Genomic DNA, 13,213 nt, shown 5'->3' with positions numbered 1-13,213 from the left:
TGCAATATATAAGAAATTATATGTTATAAGAGGTTGTTAGATTATATTTACCAAATAAGATATATTTTCAAACAAACCATTTGTAATACATGTTAGCCTTTGAATTTAAATTTAATATTTAATCATTTTATATCTTTTGTTGATGAGGTGTATAACCATTGGTATGCTTAACATGTATTTATTTAAATATTGATTATTATATATTTAATTAAATAATTAATTTCTCCTTATATTTTTTAATTTTAGTATGATTACGTATTATCACGTGAATTGATAAATCTACAAAATAATATGTTACAAGAGGTAATTAAAATAATAAATAAACATCTTTATTTTTTTATATGTTTAGATTTTATTTTAGTTGTTTCCATTGGACTAAATAATATAATCATATATATTAAATATTCAACTGAAACAATCATATGGAATTTGTATGTTTTAATGACTTAAAATGGAACACTTTTAATCTTGCAATTTTAAATACTCGAATATGTTAAGATAATAATCTTGCAATTTTTTTACTTTTGAATATTTATTTTATATCATTAAATTCTATAATAACACTTATAATTACTTTTTATTTAATGAATACATTATATTTAATAGATACAAAAGTACAAAAGTCAATACAATGGAAAGAATAAAATATGTATTATATAAATACTACCATAATAGTATTAAATTTTATAATAATTACTTCATATTTAATAACAAACTCTTATGATTATTATATAAATTGTTATGTATAATCATAGTATTTTGAATTAGTTAACAGTGTAAAATCTCTTACGTTGACCATATACTATTGCTCTCAGTGTTAACCCAGTTTTTCTTAACATTGAAATATATGTACGAGAAACATTAACAGTGAATGTTTTTTACTGAATGAATTAAATATGAAACAAAGCCTATATTTCGATCCTGCTAAAAAAGAAGTGAAAGATATTACATATGAAACATGTTATGTTGAGAGTAATTGTTGATATAAAATATTATTGTGATGTTTTTGAAAAGGTGGTGGAGGAGTTGGCAGCCATAATATTTTGGAATAAAAAAAGATGCAAAGTGTTTGATTATTATATGAATATATGAATATGATATGATATTAGCGTGTTCCGCTTTGGTGTGTTTGACTATTGGACAGTGGATGCACCAACCACGACGACAGTGCCATCTCAGAAACTGATGCAGATGTTTTTTCACCTTAATTTAATAAGCAAATTCATGAAACATGAAAGCACAAAATTAAGTTTTCAATGAATGATTGAGTATTATCATTATTATCTCACGGTGACAGAATGATCTAGCTAATAAGTTCCCCACGGGATCTCTCTTTTTGACTTCAGATTTTCATTCATTGTTGAAAGCCTTTCACTTCACTTTTCAGATTTCAAACCTATTCACTCTTGCAAGTTTTGACATTTCAAACACCCCACCTTCTCAAGTGAGATTCTTTTTCTCTCTTTCTCTCTGTCATTCATTTTTTTAAGTTTTGGATAAGGAATTCACTGCAATAATTGACTGTTGTGGTATATGATTCTCTAGCAGCCATAAGCTTGATCAATGTTGTAGTTTTGTGTTTTAATTATTTGGGAAAGTTAAGTCTCACAAGTTTGCCAACTTTGAACTTCCTCCCACTTTCCAACCAGAGAAATCAGCCTAAGCTATTGTATGATGCTTTTATTTTTCTATCTTTGCATTTCATTGATGTTTCTTGGGAAAATGACATACATACATGACAGGTTTTCAACTTCCAGTATTTTTGAAGTTCTAACTTTATCTTGTTTTTGTGAGATTTTACACCAATAAAGTAATCATTTTATGTTCTGAATGTGTGTTGTGAATGAATCTTATTCCTTGCAATGTTTCAATTTCAATACCCCCTTTATTCATCATCTCTTCCATTTGGTTGCTTTTCAGGATATACTGTGATGCCTGCTCAGAGAATTCATGGATATGCCTTGGCTGTTTCGTTTTGTCTTATCACCTTCATAGCAGCATCACAACGAACAGACCCTTCAGAAGGTGAATATGCTTTACACCTTCAAATTTTTGAAAATTTCTTTTTCACTTTGTTCTTTCTGGCTTGTGATTTTAGACACTATACAAGAGAGATCGCTTAGAAATTTCAGTCTATGTTACCCTTTTCCCCCCTTCTGATAGAAATGAATTTCTTATTTTTGTAACACGATTAGGCTATAAAGAAAGTGTTCTGAGTGTATACCATTTCACTTTCCTCTTTTGAAATTTTAACCTTAATGATCGACCTATATTTTTTCCTATTTGCAGTTAATGCGCTGATAGACATCAAGAAAAGTTTGATTGATCCTAAGAACAATCTTAAGAACTGGAATAAAGGAGATCCATGTGCAAGAAACTGGACTGGAGTTTGGTGTTTTGATAAGAAGGGAGAGGATGGGTATTTCCATATTCGTGAGATGTATGATTTTTTTTTTCCTTCTATTTTCCTTTTGTTCTTAATTTTAATGTTATTATTTAGATACAGTAAATTTACATTCGAGGGGTTGCTAAATTTTGATTGTTTTGTGTTATCTTATTTTACTGAAGCTACTTAATGACAATGAATCTTTCGGGAAGTCTATCACCTCAGCTTGGTCAGCTATCCCATCTTGAGATAATGTGAGTTGCGTAATTTTTTTTGTTCTCTAGAAACAAATTATATATCAGAAGAAACAGTGATAATATTTATGGCATGCTAATATTTTCATTGTTTTATGCTTGAAGGGATTTCATGTGGAACAATCTGACAGGACCGATACCAAAGGAGATTGGAAATATCAAAACATTGAAACTCTTGTAAGAACTTTAACAAAGAAGATGGATTATTAGTTTGATCCTCGTCAAGTTTTTATTTTAAGGTGGCCTTGTTTGTCCTGCTTGATATTGTGTATTTCTTTCAAAGGGTGGATCTTAATTGGTCATCCATGTATTATTGGGAAATAAATTTGGACTTTTGCTTAGCCTTATTTGTTATAAATAAACATATTGTATGTCTTTATAACTTAAGTTTGAAGTTCAGTTCAGGAGTCTAATTGTCTGAAATATACAATACAAGGAACATTAATGCTGCAACTAATGAAAGTTTATGATGCAACCATACAACAGAGCAAATACTGTTTCCAACATATGTATGGTTTTTCTTTTCTGCTATAACAGGAAGAGTCATTCTGATGTATTTTCTATGCAGGCTCCTGAATGGCAATATGTTATCTGGGAGTTTACCAGACGAGCTTGGCAACCTTCTAAATATAAATAGATTCCAAGTAGACGAAAACCAATTGTCTGGTTCTATACCAGAGTCACTTGCCAACATGATTAATGTTAAACACCTGTGAGTGGATCTCTTAGCCAAATAACGATCAACTCAGATTGGAGGTTGATTTCTTACATGTAATTTATCCTTCTCGTTTCGTATATTTTCAGTCACCTGAACAACAACTCATTTAGTGGTCAACTTCCATCCACACTTTCAAAGCTGTCAAATCTGATGCATTTGTGAGTATTGAAGTAATTTTTTTTTACATTTACAGTGTTTTCAATCCTCAATTGCATCTTTGGGTGCATCTCCGGATTGACCCTTTTTACAAGTTTGTACTGAGTTTTCTTGTTGGAATGACTTTACAGGCTTGTGGACAACAATAACTTATCTGGCAATCTTCCACCAGAATACTCCATGTTAAATGGATTGGCAATACTGTATGTTCTCCTTCCCAACTTTTAGATTTGTTTCATTTATTAGCTTCATTTTATATTTTTATATATCACTGCAATTGATACGCTGTGGTTAAATTGTGGTAGAGGATTAGTGAAATGTTTAAATCAGGCTCTGCTATGATAAGCCAGATTTCTCATGATATTTAAACAAATGATTCATGAACATATAGGTATACATGTTTATTATGGAGGTTATAATAATATAGGAGTATAGAGTTCTGGATGATCCATGGAGGATTAAATGAAAAAAAAAGTATAATATTGTATCCTTTTCTGAAGGACTTTAGGCTGATTTCAGAGTATAGGAGAAAGGAGTTTCCTTATTGTTGCCACAAGTTCATGACACTTGCAAATGCACTTAAGTTAAAAAACTTGTAGAAATGTAGGCTGATAATGTTAATCTCATAGTTATAGCTGGTGTTTAGCACGGATCCCTGTTTTTTATTTGCTTCTTAAAAGGGTGCTAAGTATAATTGAGTTTATGCTTGGTCGCACTTATATTTAAGCAACTAGTAATTTATCATTAACTTATGTTATCTTTCTCATACACTTCATAATCCCCAAGGTAATTTGGTTCTGCATGTGGACTCCCTCCAATAATAGTTTCTGTTGTTTTAGCTCATTGACCTATAATGGTCTTGTAAATGATTATTTTTTCTTTAATGATCTCTTCCTTTACTTTTTGGAAAGCATATTCCTTTCACTTATCGTCATTATCTCTGAAATTAATTCTCTGTTGTACATTTTGCATATATATGTCCTCATGTATACTTTACCTTGGCCAGAAAAAGGGTTTTAGATACAGTCTCTGATTTTCATATTTACTTGTTTCCCTTGCAGCCAACTTGATAACAACAACTTCAGCGGGAATGGAATTCCTTCTACCTATGCAAACTTAACCAGGCTAGTGAAATTGTAAGTATTTTTAGCAATAGCCACTTTTCCTTTTATTTTTTATTTTTTTTACTAGTAGGATGTTACAGATATTAAATGACTGATTATTTTAGCTAATGTTTCCCCTTTGATTTAACAGAAGTCTAAGAAACTGCAGTCTGCAAGGAGCTGTTCCTGATTTCAGTTCAATACCCAATCTTGCCTATTTGTATGTTTGATGATATCTAGTGGCCTTGCTTTATATTGTGCCCAATGATTCTGAAATCATTTTTTTCTTATTTTGGCTACCAGCTCATTTGTGACTGGTTCATGTTTTCTAGAGATCTTAGCTGGAATCAGTTCACCGGACACTTACCGTCAAATAAACTGGCAGACAATATGAATACTATGTATGTAAACAGCCCAACTTTTCTATGTACTTTGTATTTATAATGCTCTTGATTTCCTAATGTATTTCACAATGTTTATTTAACTTAATGCAAGGTAAAATAAAATTGAGAGATGTGCTAATTATTACACAATTGCAGTGATTTGTCCAATAATCATCTCAACGGATCTATTCCTCGAAGCTACTCTTATCCTCATCTTCAAAAATTGTGAGAATATCAACATTTATTTCACATAATATTTATCCAATTGTTACATAACAACATGAAGAAGTCTTCCAAAATCTAGACAGACTTTTATACAAGTTCAATTCTTTTCACTTGGGTTGATTTTTTGTTTTCATTGCCAAACACAGGTCACTTGCAAACAATTTACTGTCGGGGTCCATCCCTGCTAGCATATGGCAGAATATGTCCTTCAGTGTGAAGGATAAACTTCTAATGTAACTTCTTTATCTGGATTACTACTTCAGTCTCAAGGAATGTTGACTTTTTTGCATCAGACTAGTATATTGATTGCGTTCTTTTCAATGTGAACTTATTTGTTTGTCTTATCCTTTCAGTGATCTCCATAACAACTCGTTTGAGGATGTTTTGGGAAGTCTGAACCCCTCGGCAAATGTTACCTTGAGGTATTCTTGTTACATATGTTTGGTTACATGGAATGTAAACACATTATCTGATTATCTCTCTCTCTCTTTGGCTCTGGCTCATATCATGATCATGATATTTCATACGTACATTTCTGCTTAATTTTTATTCTATGATTCATTTTTACTACGAAAAACAGTGTCAAAGCTAGGCTTTTCCTTTCTGTGGCATACATTTCTTATCATTTCTTTCTCTTTTACTTGAAGGCTTTCTGGTAATCCTATATGCAAGAATTCTAACACACAAAATGTTGGTCAATATTGTGGACCTGAAGGAGATAAGGCAGCCCAAGACTTAACAAACTCTACTCTCTGTCCTGTTCAATCTTGTCCAGTGAATGAGTTTTATGAATACGCCCCTTCTTCCCCAGTTCCTTGCTTTTGTGCGGCACCTCTGAGAATTGGATACAGGCTGAAAAGTCCAAGTTTTTCTTACTTTGATCCCTATAGATCTAGATTTGAACACTACATAACTGACTCCTTAAAGTTACACCTCTACCAACTATCAGTAGATTCGGTTGCCTGGGAAAAGGGACCTCGTCTTAGAATGTATCTGAAACTCTTCCCTTCCTATAATGATTCCCGTTCTAATGTGTTCAACGTAAGTGAGGTCCTTCGCATTAGCAGCATATTCACATCATGGCGATTTCCTCGCACTGATTTTTTTGGACCATATGAACTCCTGAACTTCACTCTTCTTGGACCTTATGAAAATTGTAAGTTTCTTAAACTCAACATGTTATAACTTTTTGTTATAGAATAAAATGCATAATAAATTCATGAACTTGGCCATATTATTATCATTGCATCCCACCAAATGTGTATACTGTTTAACACAACAATTCTACAAGAAATATTATTTTCTGCTGGTAGAAGTGATTGTCAATTTAATATGCTGACTGCAAAGGGTACATCTCATAACTGATGTTAATTTTTGGCAACTCAAATTGGGTACATCTGCCGAGTTTCTCTAATTTAACTTTCATTTTATTGTTATAGTAATTATTCATTCGGAGAAGGCAAAAGTTAGTGTTGGCATAAAAGTTGCTGTTGTAATAGCAGCTGCTGCTTGTGCTTTAGCAATATCTGCAATAATCATTCTCCTGATTACTAGAAGAAAGATGAAATACCAGAAGAAGGTTTCCAGGAAACGTATGTGCGAGAATTCTAAAGCTTTCTGCTGATTATATCATTTTGGATTAGTTTTTAAGCAAGAGGTTTAAAATGCTTATTTATTTTGCAGCTACTAGTATATCTATCAAAATAGATGACATGAAAGCATTTACTTACAAAGAACTGGCTGTTGCTACTAACAAATTTAATATCTCGACTAGAGTTGGTCAAGGAGGTTATGGGAATGTCTATAAAGGCATTTTATCTGATGAAAGCTTTGTGGCCGTTAAGCGAGCAGAAGCAAGTTCCTTACAAGGAGAAAGGGAGTTCTTGACTGAGATTGAGCTTTTGTCAAGGTTACACCATCGAAATCTTGTCTCGCTGATTGGATACTGTAACGAAGAAGGGGAGCAGGTATCTAGCTTATAGTGTAAATGAGAAAAGAATTTGTTCTGCATGAATCTGAATAACGATTAAACAATAACATGGTATAATATTTGTTTGTTTGTCTTCTTTAGTTCATTTTATCCTTTTCTTATGTTGGTTCTTTTTGTTGATCTGGTTTGATTTGTTTGCTGTGTTAAGCTCACATGTAAGATGGGCTTAACACTAATAAGGAGCAAACAAATTGAATGCTAGCAGATTTCTTGTGTTGAATCTGTCACTAGATATATATGTTATTCCAATTTGAAATCGTAGTTCTTTTCTTGATTTTGTATATGGTTTTTAATATATTCAAGAAAGGTTATCTTTGGAACACAAATATAATCTGAGTACGATAAATTTTGCCATATTAGCTTTGCACTTGACACTGGCTTCAATAGTATTCTCATATATATTCTTTCTGTTGACTCAGATACTGGTTTATGATTTCATGCCCAATGGCACTCTAAGGGACTGGATTTCTGGTATGAACTTGTGCATAATAACTGTTTTCCTCGTACATGTTTTCTGCTTTCCAGTTTTGGACTTCAGTTATAAAAGTATTTTATATGCAAATTTAGAATATCTCTTGGTAAACGTTTAGGATTTGTATGGCAAGTTTAATAGCTTTTGGTGAGATTTTTTTATGGTTGATACGCTTCTGCTGAATTATTGAGGAAATCTCCTTCAAAAAGTTATAAATTCATTCTCCATGAATACTCTGTTGTGGAGGCTGTCATCTTAATTTAAAGAAATCATGATCATGATGGAAGTACTTGGTATAATTCATCACTGTTTTTTCATTTTCATCCTTGTAAGTAGAGAACAAATTAGAAGTTAAAAAGGAAGAAAATTTCATGAAAGAAAGGAAAAGCAATGTTAATACAGTACTGTAATATGAGATTGTTGAAGTTCTCAATGAGGTAATAAAGATATATTATAAGTTAATGGATACTGTGGTGTGGCAGGTAGAAGAAGAAAAACCAGGGGCAGCCTAAATTTTAGTATGAGGTTGAGAATTGCAATGGGAGCAGCCAAAGGCATACTGTATCTGCATACAGAGGCTAACCCTCCTATATTCCACAGAGATATTAAAGCCAGTAACATTCTTCTGGACTCCAAGTTCACAGCTAAAGTGGCCGATTTTGGACTGTCACGGCTTGTACCAGACTTAGATGAAGAAGGAACTGCTCCTAAATATGTGTCAACAGTTGTGAGAGGAACTCCAGTAAGTTTGTCAAAAGAATTAAGGAATAATTCCAATTCTTATATTTAAGATCTGAAGTTATATTGAAGTTTCTGATTGCATGGATTATTCAACCAATACCTTTTACTAAAATTTGGCAATATAATTATGAAAGTTTTTCAGGCTTGTCATATCTTACCCTTGTAACATTCCTCACACCCTAATTGTTGTAAGCTTTTTTGTGAGCCTCTTCATAGTTCTTAGACCACCTTTTCCTGATTAGCTTCAGCTAGACACAGTGTCATTAACCTTGTGCCACTGTCATTTTCCTTTTAGTTGTTTGGTCTTGCTGATCAAGGAGCAGTAAGTATAGTATAACCTTGATATAGTTTCTTATATACTTTTGGTATTGTTCTCCTATTAGAAATGAAAGTTTGAAATAAAGATCGATATGAATTACTGAGGTGAAACAGCAATTCTATTTATAAAGTAGCACCAAGGGAGCTACATACATCTATTTTTTGTTTTCAAATAAGCCCTTAAAAAGGTATTAAATCACTTTTATATTATTTATAATAAATGGTTTTCTTGAATAAAAGATTTATATTTCTATTTTCTTAACCATGTCCTTAGGCACTTATTAGTCTTCATTTTTAGATACTGCAATGTTGTTATCATTTCATATTGTTGGTGGTTCATTATTTTTGTACATTTTTTCTGTAGCACTGAAAAGCAATAGAGTCAGAATATAATGATTACTTTGTAATTTGGCTGCAGGGTTACCTGGACCCAGAATATTTGTTGACTCATAAACTGACAGACAAATGTGATGTCTATAGCCTGGGAATTGTGTATCTAGAGCTTTTAACAGGCATGCAACCAATATCTCATGGGAAAAACATTGTCCGCGAGGTACCTTTCTTTTTCATCACTCCACCACTTTTCTGTCTCATATCTGATCATTAAATCATCAAAAACACTGAATAGTAAACTAATCATACAATTTTATTCTTCTGCCTGCACATTTGAATTCTCATATATCTGATTTATTCACAAACCATACACAATTTTATGGCAGGTTAACATGGCTCTTCAATCTGGCACAGTATATTCCATCATAGACAGCACAATTGGGTTGTACACATCTGAATGCTTGGACAAATTCTTAACTCTGGCCCTCAGTTGTTGCCAAGACAATCCAGAGGAAAGACCATCAATGGTAGATGTGGTGAGGACACTGGAAGATATCATTGCAATGTTGCCCGAAGCTGAAACTATTTTCTCAGATGTTAGCTTAGACAGTTCTGGCAACATAGCACCACCCTCATCATCAGCATCAACAACAGGATCTCATGTAATAAGGGAGGAGCAAAACATGTCCTCATATGTGTCAGGAAGCGATCTTGTGAGTGATGTCATTCCCACCATTGTTCCTCGCTGATGCTGTACTGTGCCATTCTCCTTCACATATTCTGAAAAATGTAATTATAATATTTTTTGTACCATGATTTTGATAGATGGTAAAAGTAGGAAGTTACTTATCTGCACTTCCCATTTGGGACCTTGTAAATTTTATACTTGTAACTGTAACCGAATGCTATACAATTGGTAGTGAAAAGAAAAAGAGAATGATACAACTACAACAACGACTACAGTTTTATGCATTTTGATTTTTTTTTTCTCTACAACTTTGTCTTGTGTACGCTTCCATCGACCTTTCACCTATTTTTCTTCTAGCTTTCACCTATTTTTCTTCACTATGTTCTTCACCTAGGTGCGTTTCAATTAAAAAATTGGAAATTGTTTGTGATTAGAGATAGAACAAATGAATTTTTTTCATAAATGAGAAATTGGGCACACTTAAATAGTTTTCATTTGAGCTTATTATTGCTTTTAACCATTCTATTGAATTTTTAAAATTACCTAAGGGATTGATGATTTAGGGTTTAATAAACAACTTTACTATCTAATAAGTTATGAACAACTCTTAATTAATTCAAAGGGTATTTGGAATACTTGCATCAACTAAAAATAATACAAACATATAAAAAATAATACAAAATCAATTCTCCAATGTCCCTTATAGTAATTGAATTTGTTCTTTATAATTGTAGTTATTTTATAATTTTATTTGTTATCCTAAATTTTAAATATCTTAAAATTAATGTTTATGAATAAACTGGGTATTCAACAATTTCAATCTTCGTGAATGATATTTTTATTATTACAAGTAACAATTGATACATTGGCTAAACGTACAACACACCATGATTAGGAATCAACATGTAACCAAACTTAAAATACTTAAAATTGACAATGGACTGGAGTTTATATCAAAACAATTTATTGAGTTTTGTAGGAAAGAAAGTCTAAAAATGCATAAAAGGGTTGCAGATACATCACAACCAAATTTTGCAAAAAGAACGAATTGAACAATTTTCGAGTGAGTGAGGTGTATGTTTTCAAGGGTTTTTTTTATCAAAGTTCTTCAGGGAGAAACTACAAACATTTTCATTTATTCGATAAATATGTGTTCATCGTCTTCTCTGAATTTAAAGACTCCCAATGGTAACAAATTATGCTCTTTTTTTTTATTAGTAATAAAAAATAAAATTATATGAAGTACTTGGGTATTCCAATCCATATACATATTGTAACCTATATACATGTAGTCCAACAAAAAGCATTTTCAATTGTCAAGTAGGATTGGAAGAATGGGCAAAGAAAATTATCTTTATGAGAAACTAGCAAGGATGTCACATTCGATGAAACTTGTATGATGTGTAAGAATCATGAGAAAAACAAGGAAAAAGTCATGTTGGGGTTGAGTCTCCCAATTTTGGATTGTATCATGTAGAGTAGTTGCATGATGTAATTGTTAGAATTATTGGCCTAAAATAAGACGGGGTGAATTAATTTTCAAAATATTTTCACAAAAGATGGAGTCAGATTGAAAACTTAATAAATTTTTTCTTATTGATTTTTTTTTCATTTAACCAATTATAAAAAGAACAACAAGCATATACACAAAATATAAACCAATTTGTTTGTTTATTTAACTGATTGAAATAAAGGCAGAAAACTAGAAAATAGCAGATAAAACAATTATGAGAGAGAGGGAAAATAAGACATATGATTTATATTGGTTCACTCTTACACCAAGAGTTATATCTAATCCTCAACAAAAACCACTGAGAATTCACTAAACCAAACACAAAGTTTACAAAAGATACAATTAAGAGTACAAATCTTGAACCCTAAAAATACACACACTCTTAACCACTCAACAGAAGTTCATGAACCATATATGAATATGCTACAACATAATACAAAGAAAGAAATAAGGTTGGAGAACACTTGGGATTTAACAGATGAAGATAGAAAAATTTAATCTCCAAGAATGATTTCAAAACTTTTTGTTTTTCTTTCTTATGAAATTCTTAGTTTTAAATTATTAGACATCTCCTTATATAAGGTATTAATGATTGCATATACGATTTGATAATTTAATGAAAACAATTGTAGCAAATTAAATCTCATTAGTTATAGTATCATAAATCTATTAAAAATATTTAATTAATTTTTTATATAACTAATTATTTTTTTTTATCAGAAGAAATCAACATATTTTAAACCGCTTCTTTTATCAAAATAACTTATTAATTTCACTTAAACAGAAAAGACAAAATAGAAAACAAAACATTTTCAAATCTTTAAAACTTTAAGTATTTTATACTTGTTCATACAATAAATCATTTTCTTAAGTATACTTAGTCATAAGACTTTAATAGAAGTAATTTTAACCAATTAAAACTTTAATCAGCTGATTAAAAAATATAGTAGATTTAGAAAACAATTTTTTTCAAGAAGATAGTTTTAGAAATGACTTGGACCATAATGTATTCACTACAAGAAAATCATGAAATAGAAACTAATTTTAGAGGCAAAAAATAATTAGTTGTTATAGTGACTAAATTACAAAAAAAAATTTATATAAAATATTTTTTCTTCCTCTATTTCATAATCAATATTTGTTGTAGTTTTGAGGTATGCTACTTGACCTTTCTTAGTTGGTTTGTCAAATTTTTAAACTTTATTTGTTCGATTCTTCTTATTTGATAATTTGCATAAAAAACTAGGAAACATGCACGCATGTAAACATGACAATCTATTAAAAGTTGAATCTCCTCACGTGAATAAATCATAAAATACTTTCATGATCATCTTAGAGTCAAAGATTTTAATCACAAATTGATATTACTAAGAACAACATAAAAACTAAAATAACAACAAGGATACGAGATTATATCTAATATGTATGGATGATTAAAGAAAGAAAAACAAAGGTTGAGAAAAATTACTTAAGTATGTCAAAAGGTGAGTTACTTATAGAAATAAAGAAGTTAAGTTCCAAAGTGTTAGTAAACGAAATTGATTATTTCACTACAAGAAATCTTCTATTTATATACCGATTATTACATACGAATTCAAATTCGTATGTAAAGTGAGCATTACATACGGATTTTACATACAGATTTGAATCCGTATGTAAAATGAGTGTTACATACGGATCTGAATTCGTATGTAAAGTGAACATTACATACGAATTTGGATCTGTATGTAAAGTTAGCGTTACATACGGATTTTTACATACAGATCTGGATTCATATGTAAAGTGAGCATTGCATACGAACTTTTACATACAGATTTGGATCCATATGTAAAGTAAGCGTTACATACGGATTCAAGTCCATATATAAAGTTAGCGTTACATACGGATTTGGATTCGTATAGTTCTTGATGGGAATTAAAAGCAATGAACAAAC

At 31.1% G+C, this 13,213-nt stretch overlaps 1 protein-coding gene across 4 annotated transcripts; it reads left to right on the top strand.

Annotated features, from left to right (window-relative positions):
- Positions 1 to 1,107: 1,107 nt before the first annotated feature.
- On the top strand, positions 1,108 to 10,030 carry LOC137824072 (Leucine-rich repeat protein kinase family protein). 4 transcript variants are annotated; one of them, XM_068629515.2, is made up of 21 exons: positions 1,108 to 1,444; positions 1,921 to 2,025; positions 2,290 to 2,440; positions 2,569 to 2,640; positions 2,746 to 2,817; positions 3,209 to 3,352; positions 3,445 to 3,516; positions 3,646 to 3,717; positions 4,576 to 4,650; positions 4,769 to 4,837; positions 4,950 to 5,018; positions 5,157 to 5,225; positions 5,372 to 5,458; positions 5,579 to 5,647; positions 5,873 to 6,381; positions 6,665 to 6,817; positions 6,909 to 7,192; positions 7,635 to 7,686; positions 8,170 to 8,429; positions 9,165 to 9,299; positions 9,466 to 10,030. In XM_068629515.2, exons 2-21 carry the CDS (start codon positions 1,932 to 1,934, stop codon positions 9,826 to 9,828), a joined length of 2,871 nt encoding a protein of 956 aa, XP_068485616.2. In that variant the 5' UTR covers positions 1,108 to 1,444; positions 1,921 to 1,931; the 3' UTR covers positions 9,829 to 10,030. The 4 variants fall into 4 exon arrangements, with proteins under 4 accessions (XP_068485616.2, XP_090149775.1, XP_068485617.2 ...); XM_090293649.1 differs by having other exon boundaries at positions 1,238 to 1,444; positions 4,921 to 5,018; XM_068629516.2 differs by having other exon boundaries at positions 1,443 to 1,669.
- The last annotated feature ends 3,183 nt before the right edge of the window (positions 10,031 to 13,213 follow it).

Source organism: Phaseolus vulgaris, chromosome 8 (assembly GCF_051622355.1).
Source record: "Phaseolus vulgaris cultivar YP4 chromosome 8, ASM5162235v1, whole genome shotgun sequence".
In the NCBI taxonomy this organism is placed as follows: domain Eukaryota; kingdom Viridiplantae; phylum Streptophyta; class Magnoliopsida; order Fabales; family Fabaceae; genus Phaseolus; species Phaseolus vulgaris.
Note: the sequence above shows the minus strand (reverse complement) of the source record. Positions and strands in the feature narration are given on the sequence as shown.